Source organism: Onthophagus taurus, chromosome 10, assembly GCF_036711975.1.
Source record: "Onthophagus taurus isolate NC chromosome 10, IU_Otau_3.0, whole genome shotgun sequence".
Classification (NCBI taxonomy): Eukaryota; Metazoa; Arthropoda; class Insecta; order Coleoptera; family Scarabaeidae; genus Onthophagus; species Onthophagus taurus.
This window is the reverse complement of record NC_091975.1, coordinates 1,486,498-1,511,931: the sequence shown is the minus strand read 5'-3', so window position 1 is coordinate 1,511,931 and position 25,434 is coordinate 1,486,498. Positions and strand designations below refer to the sequence as shown.

General features: G+C 31.3%; 1 protein-coding gene across 3 annotated transcripts in view; it reads right to left on the bottom strand.

The window, feature by feature from the left end:
• LOC111418463 (rolling pebbles) overlaps positions 1–25,434 on the bottom strand; it is a 72,994-nt gene that overhangs the window by 40,138 nt on the left and 7,422 nt on the right. For 2 of the 3 annotated variants that reach the window (XM_071199480.1, XM_071199484.1), the window contains exon 2: positions 20,500–20,637. In XM_071199480.1, the coding sequence (XP_071055581.1) occupies positions 20,500–20,632 (133 nt within the window). In that variant the 5' untranslated portion in view covers positions 20,633–20,637. Of the gene's footprint in view, positions 1–16,959; positions 17,225–20,499; positions 20,638–25,434 lie in introns of those variants that run through there. The other variant, XM_071199482.1, reaches the window with a different exon arrangement.

Here is a 25,434-nt window from a genome sequence, read left to right as displayed (position 1 = left end):
CCAAACCACAGGTAGACAGAAGAAAAATCTTCGAATAACATTCCAACATAATTTCAATTTTTACAATCCCAAAAATACCAATAAAACAAATTAACACAATGAGTACCTAATTTATTAATCACTATTAAAGGGCGTTGAACTACGCACAAAAAAAAACCGTCCCTAATTGAATTAAATCCAACTCGGCACAGATAAGATAATACAAGCAAACACCGTTCCATTCCATTCCCCATTCACAGGTTCTCTCTGTATATTACAAGGAATTACCTAACGTTTTACCAGACTTAGAACTTAAAAGAGATTTTCGTTTTCTACTTACGCAATCTTTCGACAGAACGAAATAATGAATGACCCGCTACTACCGTTTGGTACACGCGTTGCAATTAGACAGTGTCTCGATGGAGTGGTGTTAAGAAAAAGAAGAGATGGTAAACCGTCTCGTTCATTCAAAATGCGAAGAGGAGTGTGGGCGACGGACGACGATGTCGCGACAGCTTCTAATGTAAATTATCCACACCTACACGTGTGCTCGAATAGTGTGTCCTACGCTTTGGACATTGCTAAAAATCGCCCTGTTACGATTTCCGTTCGATATGGTACAACAACCTAAAGTTAACACATTGCGGTAAACGTTTAATATACAGGGTGTCTCGTTAGAACTTTTTCAGGTTCCACTATTCGTAGCGGTTTGAAATTTTGGTAGCATGGGTTGTTCATTCTAAACTTTCGATCTAAAATATTTTCAAGATGGCCACCCCTTCCGGTCTACCGGAAGTAGACCACAACTTCGTTATTTTAAATGGAATGCTATAGTTTTTATTACACCTTTCAATTATACGTAAAAAAATATGTTGACTTTGATAAAAGTTGTTGGTACCTAGCGTTTTTTGTTTTCGAGTTATTTTGATTTTAAGTGTTTTTTGACAAATTTCGCAAAAGCCCATATCTCAGCTAACGATCATTCAAAAAAGCTCTGCATTGGCACGACTACTCTACAGATGCTGCCAAATAGATTGTCATTTGTTGTATCAGAGAATCTTATACAGGGTGGTCAAAAATTGAATTATCGTTTCTCAATATTCAATTGCGAGAAAGTCGAAAATTTTAAATGGAACACCCCATGTTTCTTTCCCCTATCAGAAAGGGAATTTAATTCTCTATAAATTATCTATAAACATTCCTATACCTCATTGTTTCATTTATTCTTTTTGCTGTTGGTTATTTTTGGTAAATAAAAGCGAGCAAGCTAAAGGTTATTCAACCATAGTTAATTGTAGAAATAATACCAATAATAATTTAAATAAATTAAACGATGAACTGTCAAAATGTCTTGGCCTGCTAACAAAAACACAAACGGGCTTTGGGATTTTATGTTTGATTTTGATTAATGTCCCAATATCAGGGAAACTACAATAAATAGGCATAGGAATGTTTATAGATAATTTGTAGAGAATTAAATTCCCTTTCTGATAGGGTAAAAAAATACGGGGTATACCATTTAAAATTTTCGACTTTCTAGCCATTGAATATGGAGAAACGGTAATTCAATTTTTGACCACCCTGTATAAGATTCTCTGATACAAGAGAATCTGAAGACATCTGAAGAGTAATCGTGCCAATTTAGAGGGTTTTTTTAATGAACGTTAACTGAGATATAGGCTTTTAAAGAGCATGGTGAAATTTGCCAAAAAAAGCTTAAAATCAAAATAACTCGCAAACAAAAAATGGTAGGTACCAACAACTTTTATCAAACTCAACATATTTTTTTATGTATAATTGAAAGGTGTAATAAAAACTATAGCATTCCATTTAAAATAACGAAGTTGTGATCTACTTCCGGTAGACCGGAAGTGGTGGCCATCTTGAAAATATTTTAGATCGAAAGTTTAGAATGAACAACCCATGCTACCAAAATTTCAAACCTCTATGAATAGTGGAACCTAAAAAAGTTCTAACGAACCAGTTACGTGAGACACCCTGTATACAGGGTGATTTCTAAACAGCGATCCATAAACTCAATCCATCCACACCACCATAAATACAAGCCCAATCATTTAATTCTAATTCATCCATTTCTAAAGTAGTGGTAAATTAAATTCATCCACAATTAAACCTCAATCAGTTTTCCTGCAACCAAACAAGACCCAACCTAATTGCACAAATTAAACCAAACCCATCCCATTCGCAATCAAACCAATTTAGTTATATTAGAGACTAATCAAATTCTCCACACCAACTCGAAGCTACATGATCCACAATCAACCCTAATCTATTCAAACGTAAGCCAGTAAACTATATAATTCAAGTCCAACTTATCCATACCCGAGCATGATGTATTGGATTGGGTTGGGTAAATTTTTTGGATTATCTGGAAAACACTTTTTTCTCGCTAATCACCTTTTTCAATGTTTTGGTAACTTCTAAATACATTCAAAAGTAACCAAAAATTATTTGAGATATTTTTGAGCTTTTTCCATATTCCAAAATATTCTGGAAAAAAACCCTCTTGAATGTTTTAAGTTTAATTTGCAGTTGTCAAATCTCCTTATTAGTAAATCTTCATTTTGAAATTGATCATATCGAAAGATATTAAAATTCGTAATGGTAAAATACTTTATGTATTTCTTATATTAAGCTCTTAATTTCTTTATGTCCTTACATGGACAATAAACATTGGTAATAACCAATAACCCAAGTAACCACGAATAATTATTAAATAGCAGTCATTAAATTAGAAATAATTGATGATTCCATCGACTCATCTTATTTATTTCTTGCCACGTGGCTGGATTATGACCAATTCGGAAATAATATTGATAATTGCATAACTTGAAAATGTTGAATCTCTGTATAATGAGGGCGTGAAATGTAAATTCGATCTTCTCGAGGAAAATGTCAAAAGTGCAACGTAAAAACTGGATGTTGTATTGCAGTTATATAAGAAAAAAGTTTAAAAATGAATTAAAAGAAAATGATTAAATTTAATTCCTCATTAAGCTCGTCGTTTAGTTATATATATTTTTAGCCAAACGTAAAGGTAAAACTGGTTCTTGTAACAGACGATTGACTAGTTACCAACCAAGTCCGGCGATTGTCCGGCCATATACGGTTGAAACTAGTACTCTTGCATCCGCCAGAGGCCACTCAAGACCCGGTCTGGAGACTCTGCGCTGACTCATACGGCTAGAAAGGTCAATAAAGCTACGAGCTTTTCGACTCTTCTTTGGTCGACGTCGTCGACGATCGCAGTATCAACAACAATGCGATGAAAATTTTCCAATTTTAAAACGAATCTCCTCGAAGCGTTCGTTTGATGTATCCATTAACATCTCTCTTGGAGGAAGGCCAACAGATCGATGACTCATCCGAGAGTCGTATGCAAATTTGGATGTCTGCTTTCTTCGCCATATAGGAATTCAAAGCTGGTTCCGGATGATTCTGAAAAGTTATCGAATTTTTTCAATTAACTTATTTATAAATAGTTTTTTTATTTCCCATTCTTTTTCGTTTTATATAGACCTAGTTTTGTTTAAAGTAAAACGGGAAGTGGTAGTTAGCGGTCCTTCGACTACAGTTCGATCGCCTCGAAATCTAATTACGACGGACACGATGCCGTCTTAAATCGGCAATAACTCAGCCGTCCGGATTTCGTTTATCTCGCGGCCGTTTTACAAGGTGTTATTAACTCGCGGCTTTCATTAACCTCTGCCCCGGCATTATCACCTTTCACGCCGAACGCTCGCCAACAATGCGCCAACCGGAAAGAAAAACCATCCGAGAGAGCTTTTTTCCAATCCACCTCAAGGCGGCCCACCAAATGCATGTTTATAGATTTGGCCCGCCTACGGTCAATGAGAACGATATGAAGCTCTTATATCTTCTCCAACCATCAATTTTCAAATTAAAAGAACTTAAATCGAGTAACCCAAAGCAAAAAAATGTATATAATCGCGGATAATATGTTGGAAAATAATAAATAATAAAAGGTATATTAGATGACGTCTTATTATTATTAAGGAACGTCTTGTGGTAAATGAGCTCGGGTACCGTACGCCTTCTATATAGAAGAACCTGAGAAGGAGATGGAGAAGTCGATAGGCGATTCGATAAGGACTTGAGGCACCACCTCTTAGTTATTGAACGGTACCAAGCGGTGAAACTGCAGTAGATTAGACTTTGTAACAGTGGTTCCCAATCTTTCTTACTACATCTAATGTATCTATTACTTAAATCTAGCACAAAATTGAATCAAATAGAAATACTTAACCCAACCCAACTTAATCCAACCCAAATCTACAGTAGAAAACGCGCAGGAACCTCAGTTGATGTATTATTTTTCCAGATGAAGTGGCTAAGTTAGATAAATTTACAACATGCTAAGACTGCTACAATAATTTGAACTTAAAGTAGTAACAATTTAAAGAATATAACTTCGAAAGCTTATAAACGAACGGTTGTACCAAATTTTAAGCTTCCGAAGCAAATAATTAATTTGATGTATTTTTTAAAAATCGCTTTTCTAAATTGACGTTTGTTAGAAGTGAGGTTAAAGAAAAAAGTATTTTCTTCGAAACAGTGACGATTTAAAGAATACAATTTTTTGAGCTTATAAAAAAGCATTTGAGGTTAGACCATACCAAATTTTAAGTTTCCAGAATGGATAATTCATTTGATATATTGTTTTAAAAACCGCCTTTTTAAATTGACGTTTGTTGAAAGTGAGGTTAAAGAAACAAATTATTTTCTCCCAAACGATGAGGATTTAAATAATACAACTTTTAGAGCTTATAAAAGAGCATTTGAGCTTGGGTTATACCAAATTTTAAGTTTCCAGAATGGATGATTCATTTGATATATCTTTTTGAAAATCGCTGATGTAATTTGACGTTTTTTGAAGGTGAGGTTAAAGAAAAAAATTATTTTCTCCGAAATGGTAATGATTTAAAGAATAAAACTTCTAGGGCTTATAAAGGAACGTTTGAGGTGAGGTTGTACCCAATTTTAAGATTCCGAGGTAAATAATTTATTTAATATATTCTTTTAAAAATCGCCTTTTTCAATTGACGTTTGTTGAAAGTGAGGTTAAAGAAAAAAATTATTTTCTCCCAAACGATGAGGATTTAAATAATACAACTTTTAGAGCTTATAAAAGAGCATTTGAGCTTGGGTTATACCAAATTTTAAGTTTCCAGAATGGATGATTCATTTGATATATCTTTTTGAAAATAGCTGATGTAATTTGACGTTTTTTGAAGGTGAGGTTAAAGAAAAAAATTATTTTCTATGAAATGGTAATGATTTAAAGAATAAAACTTCTAGAGCTTATAAAGGAACGTTTGAGGTGAGGTTGTACCCAATTTTAAGATTCCGAGGTAAATAATTTATTTAATATATTCTTTTAAAAATCGCCTTTTTCAATTGACGTTTGTTGAAAGTGAGGTTAAAGAAAAATATTATTTTCTCCCAAACGATGAGGATTTAAATAATACAACTTTTTGAGCTTATAAAAGAGCATTTGAGCTTGGGTTATGCCAAATTTTAAGTTTCCAGAATGGATGATTCATTTGATATATCTTTTTGAAAATCGCCGATGTAATTTGACGTTTTTTGAAGGTGAGGTTAAAGAAAAAAATTATTTTCTCCGAAATGGTAACGATTTAAAGAATAAAGCTTCTAGAGCTTATAAAGGAATGTTTGAGGTGAGGTTGTACCCAATTTTAAGATTCCGAGGTAAATAATTCATTTGATATATTGTTTTAAAAACCGCCTTTTTAAATTGACGTTTGTTCAAAGTGAGGTTAAAGAAAAAAATTATTTTCTCCCAAACGATGAGGATTTAAATAATACAACTTTTTGAGCTTATAAAAGAGCATTTGAGCTTGGGTTATACCAAATTTTAAGTTTCCAGAATGGATGATTCATTTGATATATCTTTTTGAAAATCGCCGATGTAATTTGACGTTTTTTGAAGGTGAGGTTAAAGAAAAAAATTATTTTCTCCGAAGTGGTAATGATTTAAAGAATAAAACTTCTAGAGCTTATAAAGGAACGTTTGAGGTGAGGTTGTACCCAATTTTAAGATTCCGAGGTAAATAATTCATTTGATATATTGTTTTAAAACCCGCCTTTTTAAATTGACGTTTGTTCAAAGTGAGGTTAAAGAAACAAATTATTTTCTCCCAAACGATGAGGATTTAAATAATACAACTTTTAGAGCTTATAAAAGAGCATTTGAGCTTGGGTTATACGAAATTTTAAGTTTCCAGAATGGATGATTCATTTGATATATCTTTTTGAAAATCGCTGATGTAATTTGACGTTTTTTGAAGGTGAAGTTAAAGAAAAAAATTATTTTCTCCGAAATGGTAATGATTTAAAGAATAAAACTTCTAGAGCTTATAAAGGAACGTTTGAGGTGAGGTTGTACCCAATTTTAAGATTCCGAGGTAAATAATTTATTTAATATATTTTTTTTAAAATCGCCTTTTTCAGTTGACGTTTGTTGAAAGTGAGGTTAAAGAAAAAAATTATTTTCTCCCAAACGATGAGGATTTAAATAATACAACTTTTTGAGCTTATAAAAGAGCATTTGAGCTTGGGTTATGCCAAATTTTAAGTTTCCAGAATGGATGATTCGTTTGATATATCTTTTTGAAAATCGTCGATATAATTTGACATTTGTTGAATGTGGGGTTAAAGGAAAAAAATTAAATATCTCCGAAACGGTAATGATTTAAATAATAAAACTTCTAGAGCTTATAAAGGAACGTTTGAGGTTAGGTTGTACCAAATCTTAAGATTCCGAGGTAAATAATTCAGTCCTTATCACTTTCTAGGCGAAAGACCAAATTGATATAATCTTCATCTATGCAACATAGCTGAACATAGCTGACATATTGTCTTGCTTACATTTCAGATTCTTCAAACTCGGCGATATTTAACCAGTTCAAGCAGAAGTCCAATTGCCTATAGGTATCCAAATGGATGGTAAATGAGTCATACTTTGGAAATGATAGGATGATAGTACAAAGTTATAATTTATTATCTCAAAAGTTTGAGAATCACTGCTTTATGGTATATGAGCAGGCGTGCCTCTTATAGGCGAAGACGTAAAAATTGTTAATCCTCGAAGAAACCTGTAGATGCAAAGAACACCTGTTTGTATCTTTGTTGGTGTGTCTTCGATTGCGGATTAAATTTCGGTCTGCGGCTGCTTTTAAAATCCGTTTCGTTTCGCGGATCGCAAATACTGCTTTATGACGATTTAAATCCGCGTTTTGGTCGTCCAACAAGTCCTAATTACTAAGAGATTCATCGTTAATAACATACATTTTAATGGTGTTGTTTTTTGCGATTTTCTCCTCTTTTTTGAAACGTTGAAGAGGTCGTCATTTCCTTCGTCGGGGACCACACGTGGGCTTGGGCGGATGTCGCGGCAAAGCGCCATTATGCAACCCGCCTCTTCTTAGATCCGGAACGCATCAGCACCAATTGAGTGTGAATAAATTTCTAACAACGTCCGTCCTTTGTCTTTCGTAATTAGGATGGCGATTAGAGGAGGTTGGTGTTAAGAAATTTTTGTTTCTTAGACGGAGATTATCGGTGGCACTTTACACTTTACAGCACAGCGCCTTAAGAAGAATAAATAAACAATCCGCTTTAGGGAAACCCGTAAATATGTCGTCGATGTTTGTAGAATCAACATCTCGCCCCGTAATGCGATAGTGGAATAGTAACCAAACATTGCATCTCGAGCGTTGAAAGGGTGCATTCCTTGGGAACAATAAAGGACCTCGGCGGTTTGTTTTATCTTCGTAGAGACCCGAATATTCTAACTGGGCGATCTTTGGTTCCTTCTTTTTTATTTGACCGTCATAGAGGAGGAATTTGGGCAGTTAAAATGTCTCGAGGTTAAAAGGGTTATTCGCAAATGTTTTTTCGATGACACGTTTTAATTGGAGATGAGGAGGGTTCTTTAGTTCAAGTCTCGGCTTGTTTTCAGCGTAATTACAACGAAGCGTTTCCAGGAAGAATAACGGAGAAATAACCGTGGCCAGTGGCTGGCACTTCTTGCATAATAAACGTAAATCACCGTGATATTTATGAGTTAAAGTCAGTATATTATTTTATTTATAACCCCCAATTAATAAGATGCTTATTTTTAATCCATAAACATTTTCATTACATCACAAATATTTATTTGCATCAATACTCAAAAATTTCCCATCTCCTATAACATTATACCTGGTATATTTTTGGAGGAAAGCGTTAAGTGCCTAACAGATTAGATATCTAAATTAAACATAACCCCAAGGACGGAATATTTCACCCCCTAACAAAGATAAGAAGTGGTGAAACAGGCGTTAGAAAAATTTTGGAAACATTAATTTCAAGAGTAGGTAGTTAGAGTGACACTTTAAGTGCTATTGTTACGAGACTGAAAGAAATAGATATTTTGCTGTGAATTTATGGTAATGTTAGAGTTTCCGTAATTACAAGCGCTTACAATAGGCGACGAAGAAAGAAAGAAACCACGTCATCATAACTCGACTATTAATAACGATCAATTCCGAGAATTACGCGAGAGAGGGTTATCTCTGCGCCGAGATTTTAATTCCTATTTCCTGTCCGGATGGATAACGAAATAAATAAATAAATTGATCCGTTAGTTTTGTAACGGACCTAGAAAACAGGTAGATGCGCGTTTCAAAATCCGTCCTTCAACCTACCCGAAAGATCTACCATTCAAATGTGAGAAGCTTTTTTAAAACTGAGATACGTTCACGATTGATCCCACGACATCCTGAACCGGTAGGAAGTGGGTGACCGAGCTAATTATTCCGTTGTTATTCCCTTTCAATTGGTAACACAAAGATATTTAGATATTTGCGTGGATTAATTCGGAATGACAATGGTTCAACTTCAACCTACATGTAACGAGAATAAAGAAATTTAAAATAAAAGGGATTTTGTTTTATCACAGGTAATACAACTTTTTGAGCTTATACAAGAGCATTTGAGCTTAGGTTATGCCAAATTTTAAGTTTCCAGAATGGATGATTCATTTGATATATCTTTTTGAAAATCGCTGATGTAATTTGACGTTTTTTGAAGGTTAGGTTAAAGAAAAAAATTATTTTCTACGAAATGGTAATGATTTAAAGAATAAAACTTCTAGAGCTTATAAAGGAATGTTTGAGGTGAGGTTGTACCCAATTTTAAGATTCCGAGGTAAATAATTTATTTAATATATTCTTTTAAAAATCGCCTTTTTCAATTGACGTTTGTTGAAAGTGAGGTTAAAGAAAAAAATTATTTTTTCCCAAACGATGAGGATTTAAATAATACAACTTTTTGAGCTTATAAAAGAGCATTTGAGCTTAGGTTATGCCAAATTTTAAGTTTCCAGAATGGATGATTCATTTGATATATCTTTTTGAAACTCGCTGATGTAATTTGACGTTTTTTGAAGGTGAGGTTAAAGAAAAAAATTATTTTCTCCGCAACGGTAATGATTTAAAGAATAAAACGTCTAGAGCTTATAAAGGAATGTTTGAGGTGAGGTTGTACCCAATTTTAAGATTCCGAGGTAAATAATTTATTTAATATATTCTTTTAAAAATCGCCTTTTTCAATTGACGTTTGTTGAAAGTGAGGTTAAAGAAAAAAATTATTTTCTCCCAAACGATGAGGATTTAAATAATACAACTTTTTGAGCTTATACAAGAGCATTTGAGCTTGGGTTATGCCAAATTTTAAGTTTCCAGAATGGATGATTCATTTGATATATCTTTTTGAAAATCGCTGATGTAATTTGACGTTTTTTGAAAGTGAGGTTAAAAAAATATTATTTTCTCCGCAACGGTAATGATTTAAAGAATAAAACTTCTAGAGCTTATAAAGGGACGTTTGAGGTGAGGTTGTACCCAATTTTAAGATTCCGAGGTAAATAATTTATTTAATATATTCTTTTAAAAATCGCCTTTTTCAATTGACGTTTGTTGAAACTGAGGTTAAAGAAAAAAATTATTTTCTCCCAAACGATGAGGATTTAAATAATACAACCTTTTGAGCTTATAAAAGAGCATTTGAGCTTGGGTTATGCCAAATTTTAAGTTTCCAGAATGGATGATTCATTTGATATATCTTTTTGAAAATCGCTGATGTAATTTGACGTTTTTTGAAGGTGAGGTTAAAGAAAAAAACTATTTTCTCCGAAATGGTAATGATTTAAAGAATAAAACTGCTAGAGCTTATAAAGGAATGTTTGAGGTGAGGTTGTACCCAATTTTAAGATTCCGAGGTAAATAATTTATTTAATATATTCTTTTAAAAATCGCCTTTTTCACTTGACGTTTGTTGAAAGTGAGGTTAAAGAAAAAAATTATTTTCTCCCAAACGATGAGGATTTAAATAATACAACTTTTTGAGCTTATAAGAGAGCATTTGAGCTTGGGTTATACCAAATTTTAAGTTTCCAGAATGGATGATTCATTTGATACATCTTTTTGAAAATCGCTGATGTAATTTGACGTTTTTTGAAGGTGAGGTTAAAGAAAAAAATTACTTTCTCCGAAATGGTAATGATTTAAAGAATAAAACTGCTAGAGCTTATAAAGGAATGTTTGAGGTGAGGTTGTACCCAATTTTAAGATTCCGAGGTAAATAATTTATTTAATATATTCTTTTAAAAATCGCCTTTTTCACTTGACGTTTGTTGAAAGTGAGGTTAAAGAAAAAAATTATTTTCTCCCAAACGATGAGGATTTAAATAATACAACTTTTTGAGCTTATAAGAGAGCATTTGAGCTTGGGTTATGCCAAATTTTAAGTTTCCAGAATGGATGATTCATTTGATATATCTTTTTGAAAATCGCCGATGTAATTTGACGTTTTTTGAAGGTTAGGTTAAAGAAAAAAATTATTTTCTACGAAATGGTAATGATTTAAAGAATAAAACTTCTAGAGCTTATAAAGGAATGTTTGAGGTTAGGTTGTACCCATTTTTAAGATTCCGAGGTAAATAATTTATTTAATATATTCTTTTAAAAATCGCCTTTTCCAATTGACGTTTGTTGAAAGTGAGGTTAAAGAAAAAAAAATATTTTCTCCCAAACGATGAGAATTTAAATAATACAACTTTTTGAGCTTATAAAAGAGCATTTGAGCTTGGTTTATGCCAAATTTTAAGTTTCCAGAATGGATGATTCATTTGATATATCTTTTTGAAAATCGCCGATGTAATTTGACGTTTTTTGAAGGTGAGGTTAAAGAAAAAAATTATTTTCTCCCAAACGATGAGGATTTAAATAATACAACTTTTTGAGCCTATAAAAGAGCATTTGAGCTTGGGTTATGCCAAATTTTAAGTTTCCAGAATGGATGATTCATTTGATATATCTTTTTGAAAATCGCCGATGTAATTGTTGAATGTGGGATGGGATTAAATAAAAAAATTAAAAATTGTAAATCAAATGAAGATTAAAAAAAAGATAATTTTTATTAAATTAAATTTTTTTAAGTGCACTTTAACGCTTCATCAGCAAACAAAATAAATGATAATTTTATTTCTACGGGTTTGCTTATATGGTACGCTTCATGACATATTTACGTGAAGACACCCGTGATGTAAATATTTACGGGATGCCGGGAGAATATTTGAAATTTATAACTGTGGGGGGAAGATATTAGAATTTATTTGTCTTTAGAAAATTTTTTTATTTTCATCTAAATCCTTCATAATAAATTGTCACCAAGAAGGCATGTTTAGGTAGAAAGCGTTTAAGCTTTCTAATAATCGTATACGGATTTAATAGGATTTCCGATCGATTAATTCATGACGATAAAATCTGAAAATAATAATAATAATCGCGATTATTATTTTATTTTTAATATTTATCTAGAAAGTTCTAGTTTTCTTGCGATGGGGTTAAAACTAATTGAAGATCCACCTTCTTTATTCCTTCTTGAAGCTCGGCGCCAGTAAAAGTAAGTAGCACTCGGAACCAGGTTGAGAAGACTGCGCGTGACACTTTCTTGTTTAACGCCACAATAAAGTTGAGAGAAATTTAATTGGTTAATTTATTTTCGGGCGCAATTTTGTGGTCGATTAGCTTTTTACTTGCGCGAACTGATTAAAGTGTCCTTTTGACGACCCATTGTTCAAGCTGAATCAATCATTGATTTCTATGGAAAGTGAAGATCTTTATGCAATAATTTACATTATTTTTAAATTTAAAAATACCTTGTTAAAATAGAAACAATTTTTCACGAGGGAAAAACTTGTAGTCCGGTTCATCGTCACCGTTTAATTGCATCTCTGGGATTGTTAGGTGTCTGAGAACCTAAACTGGCTTGGGAAGTCAGAAACCGAGCCGACATTCCGAGACGGGTTGTAAAAATAGCAAAGTGCCACACACGCGGTGTCCTCTTCCTCCTCATCTTCCTTTCTTTTTGGCACAATTTTTTACCCGACTTCAAAAAAAAATGTTTTCTTTACAACTATAATTATACCGTAATCTAATAATCATAAAACCTAAGCCGGAAACGTTTGGGTAATCGTTTTTGAAATTTTCCTAGTAATTGAGTTATAAAATTCGTGTCTAATTTGATGGTTGTCGTAGTGAACCATGTTTAAAATGACCACGTGGGAAGATACGACCGCCGAAAAAGGAAGTTAAAAAGTTGTCGTCCTCAAGAACTTTCGGTCTTAGAGGAACTTCTCATGTTTCAAATTTTTAAATACTTTTACTATATAAGTTATAAAATAAAATTTGGGTTACAGAAAACTTGAATTAATGGTGATTTATCGCTAAGAATTTGTTCATTGATGACAAAAGCTCGTTTATGAACAATGATATCAATTTCTGATCATCCTCCCAATTGCAATCGATCAGTCTCATGTTTATGAACAACACTATGGTGGAGGAGGGTGGATAATCTTCTAAGTGTTGGTCCCAATTTTAGGAATTTTCGAAATTGGTAAGGATTTAAAGAATAAAACTTTTTGAGCTTAAAAAGGAAACTTTGAAGTTATGTTATACCAAATTTTAAGTTTCCAGAGTTGATAATTCATTTGATATAACTTTTTGAAAATCGCCGATGTAATTTAACATTTGTTGAATGTGTGGTTAAAGAAAAAAATTAATTTCTTCGAAACGGTAATGATTTAAAGAATAAAACTTTTAGAGCTTATAAAGGAACGTTTGAGGTTAGATTGTGCCAAATTTTAAGCTTCCGAGGTATATAATTCATTTGATATATTTATTTAAAAACCGACCTTTTGAATTGACGTTTGTTGAAAGTGAGGTTAAAAAAATATTATTTTCTCCGCAACGGTAATGATTTAAAGAATAAAACTTTTAGAGCTTATAAAGAAACATTTGAGGTTAGGTTGTACCAAATTTTAAGCTTCCGAGTTATATAATTCATTTGATATATTTTTTAAAAACCGCCTTTTTGAATTGACGTTTGTTGGAAGTGAGGTTAAAGAAAAAAATTATTTTCTTCGAAACGGTGAGGATTTAAAGAATATAACTTTTTGAGCTTATAAAAGAGCATTTGAGGTTAGACCATACCAAATTTTAAGTTTCCAGAATGGATAATTCATTTGATATATCTTTTTGAAAATCGCCGATGTAATTTGACATTTCTTGAATATGGGGTTAAAGAAAAAAATTAATTTCTCCGAAACGGTAATGTTTTAAAGAATATAACTTTTAGAGCTTATAAAGGAACGTTTGAGGTTAGGTTGTACCAAATTTTAAGCTTTCGAAGTAAATAATTCATTTGATATATTTTTTAAAAACCGCCTTTTTGAATTGACGTTTGTTGAAAGTGAGGTTAAAGAAAAAAATTATTTTCTTCGAAACGGTTAGGATTTAAAGAATATAACTTTTTGAGCTTATAAAAGAGCATTTGAGGTTAGACCATTCCAAATTTTAAGTTTCCAGAATGGATAATTCATTTGATATATCTTTTTGAAAATCGCCAATGTAATTTGACATTTCTTGAATATGGGGTTAAAGAAAAAAATTAATTTCTCCAAAACGGTAATGTTTTAAAGAATATAACTTTTAGAGCTTATAAAGGAACGTTTGAGGTTAGGTTATACCAAATTTTAAGCTTTCGAAGTAAATAATTCATTTGATATATTTTTTAAAAACCGCCTTTTTGAATTGACGTTTGTTGAAAGTGAGGTTAAAGAAAAAAATTATTTTCTTCGAAACGGTTAGGATTTAAAGAATATAACTTTTTGAGCTTATAAAAGAGCATTTGAGGTTAGACCATACCAAATTTTAAGTTTCCAGAATGGATAATTCATTTGATATATCTTTTTGAAAATCGCCAATGTAATTTGACATTTCTTGAATATGGGGTTAAAGAAAAAAATTAATTTCTCCAAAACGGTAATGTTTTAAAGAATATAACTTTTAGAGCTTATAAAGGAACGTTTGAGGTTAGGTTATACCAAATTTTAAGCTTTCGAAGTAAATAATTCATTTGATATATTTTTTAAAAACCGCCTTTTTGAATTGACGTTTGTTGAAAGTGAGGTTAAAGAAAAAAATTATTTTCTTCGAAACGGTTAGGATTTAAAGAATATAACTTTTTGAGCTTATAAAAGAGCATTTGAGGTTAGACCATACCAAATTTTAAGTTTCCAGAATGGATAATTCATTTGATATATCTTTTTGAAAATCGCCAATGTAATTTGACATTTCTTGAATATGGGGTTAAAGAAAAAAATTAATTTCTCCGAAACGGTAATGATTTAAAGAATATAATTTTTAGAGCTTATAAAGGAACGTTTGAGGTTAGGTTGTACCAAATTTTAAGCTTTCGAAGTAAATAATTCATTTGATATATTTTTTAAAAACCGCCTTTTTGAATTGACGTTTGTTGAAAGTGAGGTTAAAGAAAAAAATTATTTTCTTCGAAACGGTGAGGATTTAAAGAATATAACTTTTTGAGCTTATAAAAGAGCATTTGAGGTTAAACCGTACCAAATTTTAAGTTTCCAGAATGGATAATTCATTTGATATATCTTTTTGAAAATCGCCGATGTAATTTGACATTTCTTGAATATGGGGTTAAAGAAAAAAATTAATTTCTCCGAAACGGTAATGATTTAAAGAATATAACATTTAGAGCTTATAAAGGAACGTTTGAGGTTAGGTTGTACCAAATTTTAAGCTTACGAGTTGTATAATTCATTTGATATATTTTTTAAAAACCACCTTTTTGAATTGACGTTTGTTGAAAGTGAGGTTAAAGAAAAAAATTATTTTCTTCGAAACGGTGAGGATTTAAAGAATATAACTTTTTGAGCTTATAAAAGAGCATTTGAGGTTAAACCGTACCAAATTTTAAGTTTCCAGAATGGATAATTCATTTGATATATCTTTTTGAAAATCGCCGATGTAATTTGACATTTCTTGAATATGGGGTTAAAGAAAAAAATTAATTTCTCCGAAACGGTAATGATTTAAAGAATATAACTTTTGGAGCTTATAAAGGAACATTTGAGGTTAGGTTGTACCAAATTTTAAGCTTACGAGTTGTATAATTCATTTGATATATTTTTTAAAAACCACCTTTTTGAATTGACGTTTGTTGAAAGTGAGGTTAAAGAAAAAAATTATTTTCTTCGAAACGGTGAGGATTTAAAGAATATAACTTTTTGAGCTTATAAAAGAGCATTTGAGGTTAAACCGTACCAAATTTTAAGTTTCCAGAATGGATAATTCATTTGATATATCTTTTTGAAAATCGCCGATGTAATTTGACATTTCTTGAATATGGGGTTAAAGAAAAAAATTAATTTCTCCGAAACGGTAATATTTTAAAGAATATAACTTTTAGAGCTTATAAAGGAACGTTTGAGGTTAGGTTGTACCAAATTTTAAGCTTTCGAAGTAAATAATTCATTTGATATATTTTTTAAAAACCGCCTTTTTGAATTGACATTTGTTGAAAGTGAGGTTAAAGAAAAAAATCATTTTCTTCGAAACGGTGAGGATTTAAAGAATATAACTTTTTGAGCTTATAAAAGAGCATTTGAGGTTAGACCATACCAAATTTTAAGTTTCCAGAATGGATAATTCATTTGATATATCTTTTTGAAAATCGCCGATGTAATTTGACATTTCTTGAATATGGGGTTAAAGAAAAAAATTAATTTCTCCGAAACCGTAATGATTTAAAGAATATAACTTTTAGAGCTTATAAAGGAACGTTTGAGGTTAGGTTGTACCAAATTTTAAGCTTCCGAGTTATATAATTCATTTTATATGCATTTTTAAAAATTGTTTCCTCCAAACGATTAGGATTTAATAAAGCTCATTGTTGCCAATTAATATGATTCCTTGATAATTAGAATATAAACACAAGCTCGTATTTGAATGCTCATGGGGTGTGAATATACATTTTTGAACCTCAAAATACAAAAAGAAAAATGTTGGTTATCTTTAATATTAAATTAATTAATCGGGGATTAATGGTCAGGGCGATGACGGGTCAGAATGCGAAGCGGCGTCTTTAAATTAATAATTTCCATTACGAAACGTGCCACGGGAGATGGCGCAAGTTGCTGCCTCAAAAAAACTTTCAAAAAAAATATCTTTTTTAAGAGTCATCTAGTAGTAACTAGTATATCGAGTTAAAGCAGATTGATAAAATTCGTAGTTATTGTAGATGAGTTATTAGGTTTTGTATCTATTTTCTGGGTTTATTTATTTTTTTAAAATTTTTTATCCCTCCTAAAAAAAAGGAGAAGCTAACAACTTCGTCTTGGTAATAAAGATAAGTAAATGAGTGGTTGGAGAGTGAACGATTCAAATCTCTAAGGAGTTCTATACTTGTTTTATACTTAAGTTGATGCTCTCACTTAGTTTTATCATCTGGGAGCATGTCATCCAGATTTTCTGAACCGTAAACCGTGATTTGTATTGCACTCACCTCCGTAGGTGTCCTCTGCGGATTCTTCAAGAACCACACTACTCGCGGGCATATCCCCAAACAGAAGAGTTCCTCAAAGATATTTTCAAAGATATACTTTAAGCACACCGAAAATTATAGTTATTTCAACTCACGAATGGAGAGCATTTTGAAACGTTCCTCTTTAAAAGTCGGGGAAAAAATAAAGAAACACGAACCGTGACGAGACGCGTTCCAAAAGCAAACGAAGCAAATCGAACTACGTCTGCTGCAGACTGTTGCAGCAGCCTCCGGTCGTCGGTCCTCCACTTCTTGCGTGCTTCATCGTCGTGCGTGAGTCTGTACGCGTGGGGGAAGTCTCAGTACAAATATAATTATCCAATCGCGAGAGATTGTCTCCGTTTTATTTTCGAAGACGAAGACAACGACGAAAAACGAAAAAAAAAAACGGAAAATGTAAAATGGAATATTGTAGATTATAGTAAATCATCTTTTCTTTAAATATAGAACCAGGTCGTAATTTTTCGCGCCTTATCCCAGTCAATTAATTACTGCCAATGATTGTAATTGTTACTAATTGCCATCCACTTCGATAAATCGCTGTATATTTAGAACGGCCTTGGTTTATAATCTGTTCAAACCCGAGTGTAACCCCGATAGTTTATTGAAATTTACATTATATCAAATAAACTTAACAATTTTTTTTGTATTCTAAGATTATTATCGTTTCTAGGTAGAGACACTTCTCTTTTTTTTTAAAGACGAGTTAATTTTTCTAGAGAAATTCAAGGGACAATGAACACCTCGCTACGGGAGTTCTTCGTCAACTTCTCTTTTCAACTCTCTTCCCTGCTTCTTCCTCGTATTATTTTTAAGTGAGTTAGCGGAGCCTTTAAAGTCCCTCACTTCTTCCAAGAATAGAAGCACCTTTAAAACTAGGGGAGAAACAAAAATTACCTAACAAAAATTTCGTTAAAAAAAATCCATTTAACGAATCTATTATTCAATAGATATTCCTTCCGTGTTACACTCTCCGCAATAACTCTTTAAGATGACACCGACCATTACGGGTAATTTACCGTTTAACGAGATGGTTTATTGGCGTCATCTTGCATAAATCCTTAGGGCATTGACGTTGAATATTAATAAAACAAATAGCTTTTCACATTAAAAATTGTAAAGATATAAACTTTTACGAACTTCCTACCAATTTTCTTCGAAACGGTGAAGATTTAAAGAATACAACTTTTTGAGCTTATAAAACAGCATTTGAGGTTAGACCATACAAAATTTTGAGTTTCCAGAATGGATAATTCATTAGATACATCTTTTTGAAAATCGCCGATGTAATTTGACGTTTGTTGAAGAAAAAATTAATTTCTCCGAAACGATAATGATTTAAAGAATATAACTTTTAGAGCTAATAAAGGAACGTTTGATGTTAGGTTGTACCAAATTTTAAGCTTCCAAGGTCAATAATTCATTTAATATATTTATTTAAAAATCGCCATTTTAAATTGACGTTTGTTGAAAGTATGGTTAAAGAAATATTACTTTCTGCAAAACGGTGAGGATTTAAAGAATACAACTTTTTGAGCTTATAAAACAGCATTTGAGGTTAGACCATACCAAATTTTGAGTTTCTAGAATGGATAATTCATTAGATACATCTTTTTGAAAATCGCCGATGTAATTTGACGTTTGTTGAATTTGGGGTTAAAGAAAAAAATTAATTTCTCCGAAACGGTAATGATTTAAAGAAAATAACTTTTAGAGCTAATAAAGGAATGTTTGATGTTAGCTTGTACCAAATTTTAAGCTTCCAAGGTCAATAATTCATTTAATATATTTATTTAAAAATCGCCATTTTAAATTGACGTTTGTTGAAAGTGTGGTTAAAAAAATATTACTTTCTGCAAAACGGTGAGGATTTAAAGAATACAACTTTTTGAGCTTATAAAAGAGCATTTGAGGTTAGGTTGTACCAAATTTTAAGCTTCCAAGGTTAATAATTCATTTAATATATTTATTTAAAAATCGCCATTTTAAATTGACGTTTGTTGAAAGTGTGGTTAAAAAAATAGTATTTTCTTCGAAACGGTGAGGATTTAAAGAATACAACTTTTTGAGCTTATAAAAGAGCATTTGAGGTTAGGTTATACCAAATTTTAAGTTTCCAGAATGGATAATTCATTTGATATATCTTTTTGAAAATCGCCGATGTAATTTGACATTTCTTGAATATGGGGTTAAAGAAAAAAATTAATTTCTCCGAAACGGTAATGATTTAAAGAATATAACTTTTAGAGCTTATAAAGGAACGTTTGAGGTTAGGTTGTACCAAATTTTAAGCTTCCGAAGTAAATAATTGATTTGATATATTTTTTAAAAAATCGCGTTTCTAAATTGACGTTTGTTGAAAGTGTGGTTAAAAAAATAGTATTTTCTTCGAAACGGTGAGGATTTAAAGAATATAACTTTTTGAGCTTATAAAAGAGCATTTGAGGTTAAACCGTACCAAATTTTAAGTTTCCAGAATGGATAATTCATTTGATATATCTTTTTGAAAATCGCCGATGTAATTTGACGTTTGTTGAATTTGGGGTTAAAGAAAAAAATTAATTTCTCCGAAACGGTAATGATTTAAAGAATATAACTTTTAGAGCTAATAAAGGAACGTTTGATGTTAGGTTGTACCAAATTTTAAGCTTCCAAGGTCAATAATTCATTTAATATATTTATTTAAAAATCGCCATTTTAAATTGACGTTTGCTGAAAGTGTGGTTAAAAAAATATTACTTTCTGCAAAACGGTGAGGATTTAAAGAATACAACTTTTTGAGCTTATAAAAGAGCATTTGAGGTTCGGTTATACCAAATTTTAAGTTTCCAGAATGGATAATTCATTAGATACATCTTTTTGAAAATCGCCGATGTAATTTGACGTTTGTTGAATTTGGGGTTAAAGAAAAAAATTAATTTCTCCGAAACGATAATGATTTAAAGAATATAACTTTTAGAGCAAAAAAAACAACGTTTGAGATTAAATCGTACCAAATTTTAAGCTTCCGATGTATATAATTCATCTTTGTAAAATTGAGGATTTTAAGAATGAAACTTTTTGAGCTTATAGAAGAGTGTTTGTTATATGGGAGAGTTCACGTGATATATATTTTTAATCAATTTGATGTATTTTGCAAATTATTTTCTCCAAACTGGTTAGTATTTAAGTAATGGAAGGAACGTTTGAAATTAGGCTATAGTAAAGAAATTAATTTGTAAAGAAAAAATAAAAACGTTGAAAATTCTTGGATAATTTTCATTTCATATCGACAAGTTGGAGCTTCTGGATATCGCTCGAGGGCTTCTTAGATTGCCTCAATTATTGCACAAGGAGGAGCCTGAAAGCCGGTCGTGAGTGAATAGCGTGTACAAATTGGCTGGAAGGCCTCCTCTTTTATAATATAATCATTATAATCATCAAAAAAACGTACGGTCACGCAACTTTTACACAAAGATCTTTTTCTTTTACGTTTAAAAGAATTCTTTTTTCCGCACTTACCTTCTTGCCAAACAACTTCTTGATCGGCCACGATAGTTTCATCGTCGGACCATAGGATTTCATCGGTGGAAGCCGCCAAACTTTCGCATTCCATCAAACTATCGAAATCCATACTTCCACGATTCGAAATCATCTTGGCTGAAAATAAATTCATGTTTTGTCATGTCATCTTTTAACAGAAAGTTAAAATATCACTCTAATGATAACGTTAAGCGTTCGGTTTGAAAACTGTGGGATTACTCCAACAGTTAATAGATGGCATTAGTCTGTCAAGTTGAGTTATAGAAAACTTATTTTGCAATGAGAGTTAAATTTATATTAAAAGTACCGTAAGGGTGTTGACAGCGCAGGGCGATTTATCATAAACAATTTAATTACTCGAAGACTTATCAAAAGTAAATTAGGTTTTCGGTTAACGGTTTATGCGATATTCGACAATTATTTATTGCTCTTCGTGGCCGAATTAAGTCGATTTCGGGAGGGTTAATAAATCAATGCGGGATTACGCACTGAAGTGGGTCGCCTGAAACGTGTGGCTTTGCTTTTGGCGTGTTTACCAATGTTTCCAATCAGATTTTATCACTCTCTCGAAATGCTCTAGTTTCTAGAACGGTATTGATTTTAAAGGTCTCGTTTGAAAATTGTTGAAATAAGAAAATCGGGATTTTTAATTTTCCTTTTTGGCGTTTCTTAGTTGTACAATAAAGAAATTTTCAGGTACAACGATATACACTAACACTTTTAAGACATTTTTCATAAAAGTCGAGAAGTAAGAGGCACTTTTTCTAAATTTATAGCGTAGTTATCTTGGTTGCCAGCGTTCGGTGGTGTACCAAAAAGAAAGAAGTTGCAATAATAGTAAATTTTGTTTCACATTTCTACTTTTTAACATAAATTTATTTTCATTTCTAAATATCTCAAAGAATTTCATATATCTTTAAGTATCGTTGATTTTATTTAACATTTGTTGAAAGTGAGGTTAATTAAAAAAATTAATTTCTCCGAAACGGTAATGATTTAAAGAATATAACTTTTAGAGCTTATAAAGGAACGTTTGAGGTTAGGTTGTACCAAATTTTAAGCTTTCGAAGTAAATAATTGATTTGATATATTTTTTTAAAAATCGCCTTTCTAAATTGACGTTTGTTGAAAGTAAGGTTAAAGAAAAAAATTATTTTCTTCGAAACGGTGAGGATTTAAAGAATATAACTTTTTGAGCTTATAAAAGAGCATTTGAGGTTAAACCATACCAAATTTTAAGTTTCCAGAATGGATAATTCATTTGATACATCTCTTTGAAAATCGCTGTTACAATTTGACATTTGTTGAATGTGGGGTAAAAGAAAAAAATTAAATATCTCCGAAACGGTAATGTTTTAAAGAATATAACTTTTAGAGCTTATAAAGGAACGTTTGAGGTTAGGTTGTACCAAATTTTATGCTTCCGAAGTAAATAATTGATTTGATATATTTTTTTAAAAATCGCCTTTCTAAATTGACGTTTGTTGAAAGTGAGGTTAAGAAAAAAATTATTTTCTTCGATACGGTGAGGATTTAAAGAATATAACTTTTTGAGCTTATAAAAGAGCATTTGAGGTTAGACCATACCAAATTTTAAGTTTCCAGAATGGATAATTCATTTGATATATCTTTTTGAAAATCGCCGATGTAATTTGACATTTCTTGCATATGGGGTTAAAGAAAAAAATTAATTTCTCCGAAACGGTAATGATTTAAAGAATATAACTTTTAGAGCTTATAAAGCAACGTTTGAGGTTAGACCATACCAAATTTTAAGTTTCCAGAATGGATAATTCATTTAATATATCTTTTTGAAAATCGCCGATGTAATTTGACATTTCTTGAATATGGAGTTAAAGAAAAAAATTAATTTCTCCGAAACGGTAATGATTCAAAGAATATTACTTTTAGAGCTTATAAAGGAACGTTTGAGGTTAGGTTGTACCAAATTTTAAGCTTTCGAAGTAAATAATTCAATTGATATATTTTTTAAAAATCGCCTTTTTGAATTGACGTTTGTTGAAAGTAAGGTTAAAGAAAAAAATTATTTTCTTCGAAACGGTGAGGATTTAAATAATATAACTTTTTGAGCTTATAAAAGAGCATTTGAGGTTAGACCATACCAAATTTTAAGTTTCCAGAATGGATAATTCATTTGATATATCTTTTTGAAAATCGCCGATTTAATTTGACATTTCTTGAATATGGGGTTAAAGAAAAAAATTTATTTCTCCGAAACGGTAATGTTTTAAAGAATATAACTTTTAGAGCTTATAAAGGAACGTTTGAGGTTAGGTTGTACCAAATTTTATGCTTCCGAAGTAAATAATTGATTTGATATATTTTTTTAAAAATCGCCTTTCTAAATTGACGTTTGTTGAAAGTGAGGTTAAGAAAAAAATTATTTTCTTCGATACGGTGAGGATTTAAAGAATATAACGTTTTGAGCTTATAAAAGAGCATTTGAGGTTAAACCGTACCAAATTTTAAGTTTCCAAAATGGATAATTCATTTGATATATCTTTTTGAAAATCGCCGATGTAATTTGACATTTCTTGCATATGGGGTTAAAGAAAAAAATTAATTTCTTCGAAACGGTAATGATTTAAAAAATATAACTTTTAGAGCTTATAAAGGAACGTTTGAGGTTAGGTTGTACCAAATTTTAAGCTTCCGAAGTAAATAATTGATTTGATATATTTTTTTAAAAATCGCCTTTCTAAATTGACGTTTGTTGAAAGTGAGGTTAAAGAAAAAAATTATTTTCTTCGAAACGGTGAGGATTTAAAGAATATAACTTTTTGAGCTTATAAAAGAGCTTTTGAGGTTAGACCATACCAAATTTTAAGTTTCCAGAATGGATAATTCATTTGATATATCTTTTTGAAAATCGCCGATTTAATTTGACATTTCTTGAATATGGGGTTAAAGAAAAAAATTAATTTCTCCGAAACGGTAATGATTTAAAGAATATAACTTTTAGAGCTTATAAAGGAACGTTTGAGGTTAGGTTGTACCAAATTTTAAGCTTTCGAAGTAAATAATTGATTTGATATATTTTTTTAAAAATCGCCCTTCTAAATTGACGTTTGTTAAAAGTAAGGTTAAAGAAAAAAATTATTTTCTTCGAAACGGTGAGAATTTAAAGAATATAACTTTTTGAGCTTATAAAAGAGGATTTGAGGTTAAACCATACCAAATTTTAAGTTTCCAGAATGGATAATTCATTTGATATATCTTTTTGAAAATCGCCGATGTAATTTGACATTTCTTAAATGTGGAGTTAAAGAAAAAAATTAATTTCTCCGAAACGGTAATGATTTAAAGAATATAACTTTTAGAGCTTATAAAGGAACGTTTGAGGTTAGGTTGTACCAAATTTTAAGATTTCGAAGTAAATAATTCATTTGATATATTTTTTAAAAACCGCCTTTTTGAATTGACGTTTGTTGAAAGTGAGGTTAAAAAAAAAATTATTTTCTTCGAAACTGTGAGGATTTAAAGAATATAACTTTTTGAGCTTATAAAAGAGCATTTGAGGTTAGACCATACCAAATTTTAAGTTTCCAGAATGGATAATTCATTTGATATATCTTTTTGAAAATCGCCGATGTAATTTGACATTTCTTGAATATGGGGTTAAAGAAAAAAATTAATTTCTCCGAAACGGTAATGATTTAAAGAATATAACTTTTAGAGCTTATAAAGGAACGTTTGAGGTTAGGTTGTACCAAATTTTAAGCTTCCGAAGTAAATAATTGATTTGATATATTTTTTTAAAAATCGCCTTTCTAAATTGACGTTTGTTGAAAGTGAGGTTAAAGAAAAAAATTATTTTCTCCCAAACGATGAGGATTTAAATAATACAACTTTTTGAGCTTATAAAAGAGCATTTGAGGTTAAACCATACCAAATTTTAAGTTTCCAGAATGGATAATTCATTGAATGTGGGATAAAAGAAAAAAATTAAATATCTCCGAAACGGTAATGATTTAAAGAATATAACTTTTAGAGCTTATAAAGCAACGTTTGAGATTAGATTATACGAAATTTGAAGTATATTATATTTCGAGCGTTTAAAATATGTTCAAGAAGCCCCTCTTACTCGGAGATAAAAGGATTTTTCCCTTATCTGAAAGTCACCCTCTTACTGACAAATATAAGGGTGGCTCAATCAGCGTCTAAGCTTAATCTTCACCGGGGAAGACAGCTGGCACGTGTTGCTGTTAAAATGTGCGGGTAGTTTTTGGCGATGATTTATTTCCTATTTTTTATTTTTTGTTGGGTTTCTAGGAGGTGGGGGACTCATTTTAAGTAAAGTTCAAGGTGCTGTTGAGGCACGGGGCGATGTACATTCGTATAAATAACGAGGGAATTCCGTTTGGACCATGCTTTTAGTCTATGTTTAGATCTCCCCCCAGCAAACTGACTGTTGACCTCTTCACGTATATATCTAGAACAGTCTGGCCGTCTTCTGTTTAACACAATTTTCATATTTACGAACCGTTTATAAATGGGTTTTGATTGATTTGATGAAACGTTAAAATAATAGAATCCAAAAATAAACTTGTGGATGGGTGTATCAGATTTCTGTACTAAAGCCAAAGAAGTTTTGTATTAAGAGCCCAGTTGGTAGACATAACTCGCGGTTACAGTTGTGTTTCTTGAACAATGCGAGGACGAATTGTCGCTAGTAAAGTTCTCGCGGTGGAAAGCTACACCGTGAACTTAATTATTGGACGGGAAAGTTTTGGGTAAACATTTCGAAGTCGTGCCGTTAAATTTCGACGCGAACAGAGTTAGAATGTTGCATTTCCACAACCGAAAGGTTTAATCTAAAAAAGTTCAATGCACCTTGAAGCTCTTTCTAACCCTTCCCCCTTTTTCTCTTGATGTTTATTTTGATTTTCTCCT